This window comes from Carcharodon carcharias, chromosome 19 (assembly GCF_017639515.1).
Source record: "Carcharodon carcharias isolate sCarCar2 chromosome 19, sCarCar2.pri, whole genome shotgun sequence".
In the NCBI taxonomy this organism is placed as follows: Eukaryota; Metazoa; Chordata; class Chondrichthyes; order Lamniformes; family Lamnidae; genus Carcharodon; species Carcharodon carcharias.
In genome coordinates this window covers 51,311,255-51,317,641 of record NC_054485.1, presented here as the reverse complement: position 1 = coordinate 51,317,641, position 6,387 = coordinate 51,311,255, and the positions used below count along the sequence as shown (strand labels likewise).

Here is a 6,387-nt window from a genome sequence, read left to right as displayed (position 1 = left end):
TACAAATGCCTCATGACTATCTCAACATTTATTTTTTAAATGGGGGTACAATTATAGAGTAGTTATAACAGAAGAATTTAAATATCTTATTAAATATCCTGGGATTGTAATAGCATAAAGGACAAAAAGAGGGACTGGCTAACTCAATCAGACCTGATCTGCCTGTCTGAACGAGGAACAGTGAGATGCACTTTCTCCAATCAGACAAGTGGCACGTAAACCACTCATTTACCCTTTGGGAGGGGTAAGAATCTAATACAGTAGATCCGAATGTCACCAGAAGCAATGTCACAGCATTTGCTGCTAATGAGATATACTATTCCCAGAAGGAAAAGCCAGATCAAAATTGTCAAATCCCAATAAAAAAAAATCAATAATACTGGCACCAGTAATACTGGAGTTCCATTTTCAGGTTTACAGGAGCAGTTCTAGGGTACCCTTCATTTCCAAGTTTTGCTGGCTATTTTCCTTTTGGAAAATGGGTGGGAATTTGTCCCATTTCCAGCCAGGAAGAAGAGTTTAACAGTTGCAGAGTTCGGCATCTGGAATCAAACGTGGCAGCCGAATTTGGTAGGGGGGCGGATACAAGGATTAGTCACCCAGCATTTCTCTTTAGAAGAAAAACAAGAGCGACTGGATTCAGGAAAGAGATATTTATATAAGGATTGCAACAAAAAGGAAAGAGAATTGCGAAAAAAGAAACACCGGGAGCAAGATGAGTCATTGCGAAATGAGCAAAAACTGGAGAGAGAACTGCAGCAAAAACTAACGGTAAAAAGGATTCCAATAGACAGGAAGGGGATCAAACAAATCGGAGAGTGGAACAAAAGAGCAAAGAGCTGGGGGGGGGGGTGGTGGGGATAGCAACGGGATTGAAGGAGAAACTGCAGGAGCCGGCCGGCCGGCCAGGGAGAGAGCACCGCCCCCGGGTGAGTTGCAGTGCGGTCCCGGCCTCCAGCGCCAGGGAGCCACGGTAACCGGGGCCTGAGGCTAACATGGACCAGTCGGTTGTGCTGCAGGAGACGCTGGAACCGGGTGAACAGTGCCGCACAGTATCCTTGGCACTGGAGGCGGGGAGGCTGCTCGGTCGGATTTGTTCTCTTCATGTACCGCAGGGGGTGCTGCACAGGGCAGGATTTCCCCTGACCCCTGGTTCCCCCTCACCTCCTCTGGTCCACTCCCCACCCCCACCCACCCCACCCCCACCTCTACCCTCCCCACCCCCACCTCTACCCTCCCCCCCTCTCCCTCTGCCCCTCCCCCCTCTCCCTCTGCCCCTCCCCCCTCTCCCTCTGCCCCTCCCCCCTCTCCCTCTGCCACAACCCCCTCTCCCTTCCCCCTCTGCCCCTCCCCCTCTCCCTTCCCCCTCTCCTTTCCCCTCTGCCCCTCCCCCTCTCCCTTCCCCCTCTCCTTTCCCCTCTGCCCCTCCCCCTCTCCCTTCCCCCCTACCCCCACTCCTAACCCCCACTTCCCCCACCCCCTACACACTCTCCCCCCCACCATCTTTCCCCCTCCCCCCCACCATCTTTCCCCCCTCCGCCCCACCTTCTTTCCCCCCCACCCCCACCTTCTTTCCCCCCCCCCACACCCCCACCTATTTTCCCCCCACCCCCCACCTTCTTCCCCCCCCACCCCCCCACCTTCTTTCCCCCCACCCCCCCACCTTCTTTCCCCCCCCACCTTCTTTCCCCCCTCCCCCCACCTTCTTTCCCCCCTCGCCCCACCTTCTTTCCCCCCTCCGCCCCACCTTCTTTCCCCCCTCCGCCCCACCTTCTTTCCCCCCTCCCCCCCACCTTCTTTCCCCCCTCCGCCCCACCTTCTTTCCCCCCTCCCCCCCACCTTCTTTCCCCCCACCCACCCACCTTCTTTCCCCCCACCCACCCACCTTCTTTCCCCCCACCCACCCACCTTCTTTCCCCCCTCGGCCCCACCTTCTTTCCCCCCTCCCCCCACCTTCTTTCGGCCCCTCCCCCCACCTTCTTTCCCCCCCTCCCCCCACCTTCTTACCCCCCTCCCCCACACCTTCTTTCCCCCCTCCCCCCACCTTCTTTCCCCCCTCCCCCCCACCTTCTTTCCCCCCTCCCCCCCACCTTCTTTCCCCCCTACCCCAACTTCTTCCCCCCCTCCCCCCCACCTTCTTTCCCCCCTCCCCCCCACCTTCTTTCCCCCCTGCCCCACACCTTCTTTCCCCCCCTCCCCCCCACCTTCTTTCCCCCCCTCCCGCCCACCTTCTTTCCCCCCTCCCCCCCACCTTCTTTCCCCCCCTCCCCCCCACCTTCTTTCCCCCCTCCCCCCCACCTTCTTTCCCCCCTCCCCCCCACCTTCTTTCCCCCCTCTGCACCACCTTCTTTCCCCCCTCCGCCCCACCTGCTTTCCCCCTCCCCCCCACCTACTTTTCCCCCCTCCCCCCCACCTTCTTTCCCCCCCTCCCCCCCACCTTCTTTCCCCCCCCCCCCCCCCCACCTTCTGTCCCCCCCTCCCCCCCACCTTCTTCCCCCCCCTCCCCCCCACCTTCTTTCCCCCCCTCCCCCCCACCTTCTTTCCCCCCTCCCCCCACCTTCTTTCCCCCCCCTCCCGACCACCTTCTTTCCCCCCACCTTCTTTCCCCCACTCCCCCCACCTTCTTTCCCCCCTCCCCCCCACCTTCTTTCCCCCCCTCCCCCCCACCTTCTTTCCCCCCCTCCCCCCCACCTTCTTTCCCCCCTCCCCCCCACCTTCTTTCCCCCCCTCCCCCCCACCTTCTTTCCCCCCTCCCCCCCACCTTCTTTCCCCCCCTCCCCCCCACCTTCTTTCCCCCCCATCCCCCCACCTTCTTTCCCCCCCATCCCCCCACCTTCTTTCCCCCCCATCCTCCCACCTTCTATCCCCCCCATCCCCCCACCTTCTATCCCCCCCATCTCCCCACCTTCTTTCCCCCCTCCCCCCACCTTCTTTCCCCCCTCCCCCCACCTTCTTTCCCCCCTCCCCCCACCTTCTTTATCCCACTCCCCCCACCTTCTTTCCCCCCCCTCCCCCACCTTCTTTCCCCCCTCCCCCCCACCTTCTTTCCCCCCCTCCCCCCCACCTTCTTTCCCCCCCTCCCCCCCACCTTCTTTCCCCCCCCACCTTCCTTCCCCCCCACCTACTTTCCCCACCACCCCCCCACCTTCTTTACCCTCCACCCTCCCCCCCACCTTCTTCCCCCCTCCCCCCACCTTCTTTTCGCCCCTCTGCCCCACCTTCTTTTCGCCCCTCTGCCCCACCTTCTTTTCGCCCCTCTGCCCCACCTTCTTTTCCCCCCTCCCCCCCACCTTCATTCCCCCCCTCCCCCCACCTTCTTTCCCCCCCTCCCCCCACCTTCTTTACCCCCCACCTTCTTTCTCCCCTCCCCCACCTTCTTTCTCCCCTCCCCCCACCTTCTTTCTCCCCTCCCCCCACCTTCTTTCCCCCCTCCCCCACCTTCTTTCCCCCCTCCCCCCCACCTTCTTTCCCCCCTCCCCCCCCCCCTTCTTTCCCCCCTCCCCCCCCCCTTCTTTCCCCCCTCCCCCCCACCTTCTTTCCCCCCTTCCCCCCCACCTTCTTTCCCCCCCTCCCCCCCACGTTCTTTTCCCCCCTCCACCCCACCTACTTTCCCCCTCCCCCCACCTACTTTACCCCTTCCCCCCACCTACTTTTTCCCCTCCACCCCACCTACTTTCCCCCTCCCCCCTCTTTCTTTCTCCCCTCCCCCCACCTACTTTTCCCCCTCCCCCCACCTACTTTTCCCCCTCCCCCCACCTACTTTTCCCCCTCCCCCCCACCTACTTTTCCCCCCTCCCCCCCACCTACTTTTCCCCCTCCCCCCCACCTACTTTTCCCCCTTCCCCCCCACCTACTTTTCCCCCCTCTCCCCACCTACATTTCCCCCCTGCCCCCCACCCACTTTCCCCCCCTCCCCCCACCCACTTTCCCCCCCTCCCCCCACCCACTTTCCCCCCTCCCCCCCACCCACTTTCCCCCCCTCCCCCACCCACTTTCCCCCCTCCCCCCACCTACTTTCCCCCCTCCCACCACCTACTTTCCCCCCCTCCCCCCCACCTACTTTCCCCCCCTCCCCCCCACCTACTTTCCCCCCCTCCCCCCCACCTACTTTCCCCCCCTCCCCCCCACCTACTTTCCCCCCCTCCGCCCCACCTACTTTCCTCCTTCCCCCCACCTACTTTCCCCCCTCCCCCCCACCTAATTTCCCCCCTCCCCCCCACCTAATTTCCCCCCTCCCCCCCACCTACTTTCCCCCCCTCCCCCCCACCTACTTTCCCCCCCTCCCCCCCACCTACTTTCCCCTCCTCCCCCCACCTACTTTCCCCCCTCCCCCCCACCTACTTTCCCCCCTCCCCCACACCTACTTTCCCCCCCTCCCCCCACCTACTTTCCCCCCCCACCTTCTTTCCCCCACCCACCCACCTTCTTTCCCCCACCCACCCACCTTCTTTCCCCCCACCCACCCACCTTCTTTCCCCCCACCCACACAACTTCTCTCCCCCCACCCACCCACCTTCTTTCCCCCCACCCACCCACCTTCTTTCCCCCCACCCACCTTCTTTCCCCCCACCCACCCACCCACCCACCCACCTTCTTTCCCCCCACCCACCCACCCACCCACCTTCTTTCCCCCCACCCACCCACCCACCCACCTTCTTTCTCCCCACCCACCCACCCACCTTCTTTCTCCCCACCCACCCACCCACCTTCTTTTCCCCCCCCCCCCACCTTCTTTCCCCCCCTCCCCCCCACCTTCTTTCCCCCCTCCGCCCCACCTTCTTTCCCCCCTCCCCCCCACCTTCTTTCCCCCCTCCCCCCCACCTACTTTCCCCCCTCCCCCCCACCTACTTTCCCCCCCTCCCCCCACCTACTTTCCCCCCACACCTTCTTTCCCCCTCTCCCCCCCACCTTCTTTCCCCCTCTCCCCCCCACCTTCTTTCCCCCCACCCACACACCTTCTTTCCCCCCACCCACACAACTTCTTTCCCCCCACCCACCCACCTTCTCTCCCCCCACCCACCCACCTTCTTTCCCCCCACCCACCCACCCACCCACCTTCTTTCCCCCCACCCACCCACCCACCCACCTTCTTTCCCCCCACCCACCCACCCACCCACCTTCTTTCCCCCCACCCACCCACCCACCTTCTTTCCCCCCACCCACCCACCCACCTTCTTTCCCCCCTCCCCCCACCTTCTTTCCCCCCTCCCCCCCACCTTCTTTCCCCCCTCCCCCCACCTTCTTTCCCCCCTCCCCCCCACCTTCTTTCCCCCCTCCCCCCCACCTTCTTTCCCCCCTCCCCCCCACCTTCTTTCCCCCCTCCCCCCCACCTTCTTTCCCCCGTCCCCCCCACCTTCTTTCCCCCTCCCCCCCACCTTCTTTCCCCCTCCCCCCCACCCTCTTTCCCCCCTCTGCCCCACCTTCTTTCCCCCTCCCCCCCACCTTCTTTCCCCCCTCCCCCCCACCTTCTTTCCCCCCTCCCCCCCACCTTCTTTCCCCCATCCCCCCCACCTTCTTTCCCCCTGCCCCCCCACCTTCTTTCCCCCCTCGCCCCACCTTCTTTCCCCCCTCCCCCCCACCTTCTTTCCCCCCTCCGCCCCCACCTTCTTTCCACCCTGCCCTCACCTTCTTTCCCCACCTCCCCCCCACCTTCTTCCCCCCCTCCCCCCACACCTTCTTTCCCCCCTCACCCCCACCTTCTTTCCCGCACTCCCCCCCCACCTTCTCTCTCCCCCCCTCCCCCCACCCTTCTTCCCCCCCTTCCACCCACCTTCTTCTTCCCGCCCCTCCCGACCACCTCTTCCCCCCCCTTCTTCCCCACTCCCCCACCTTCTTTCACCCCCCTCTCCCGCCACCTTCTTTCCCCCACTTCTTCCCCCCGACCCACCTTCTTTCCCCCTCCCCCCACCTTCTTTCCCCCCCTCCCTCCCACCTTCTTATCCCCCCCTCCCACCCCACCTTCTTTCTCCCCCTCCCCCCCACCTTCTTTCTTCCCTCCTCCCCCCCACCTTCTTCCCCCCCTCCCCCCCACCGTTCTTTCCCTCTCCCCCCTTCTTTCCCCCTCCCCCCACTTCTTTCCCCCCCTCCCCCCCACCTTCTTTCTCCCCTCGCCCACCTTCTTTCCCCCCTCCCCCCACCTTCTTTCCTCCCCTCCCCCCACCTTCTTTCCTCCCCTCGCCCCGACCTTCTTTCCACCCTTCCCCCCACCTTCTTTCCCCCTCCCCCCACCTTCTTTCCCCCCCTCCCCCCACCTTCTTTCCCCCCTCCCCCCACCTTCTTTCCCCCCCTCCCCCCCACCTTCTTTCCCCCCTCCCCCCACCTTCTTTCCCCCCCTCCCACCACCTTCTTTCCCCCCCACCCCCCCACCTTCTTTCCCCCCCACCCCCC

General features: G+C 64.0%; 1 protein-coding gene across 1 annotated transcript in view; it reads left to right on the top strand.

Moving 5' to 3' along the window:
- Nucleotides 1-883: 883 nt before the first annotated feature.
- Nucleotides 884-6,387, top strand: part of inpp5b (inositol polyphosphate-5-phosphatase B) — a 282,881-nt gene continuing 277,377 nt past the window's right edge. The window contains exon 1 of the mRNA XM_041212440.1: nucleotides 884-1,052. Within this exon, the coding sequence (XP_041068374.1) occupies nucleotides 996-1,052 (57 nt within the window). The 5' untranslated portion in view covers nucleotides 884-995. The remainder of the gene's footprint in view (nucleotides 1,053-6,387) is intronic.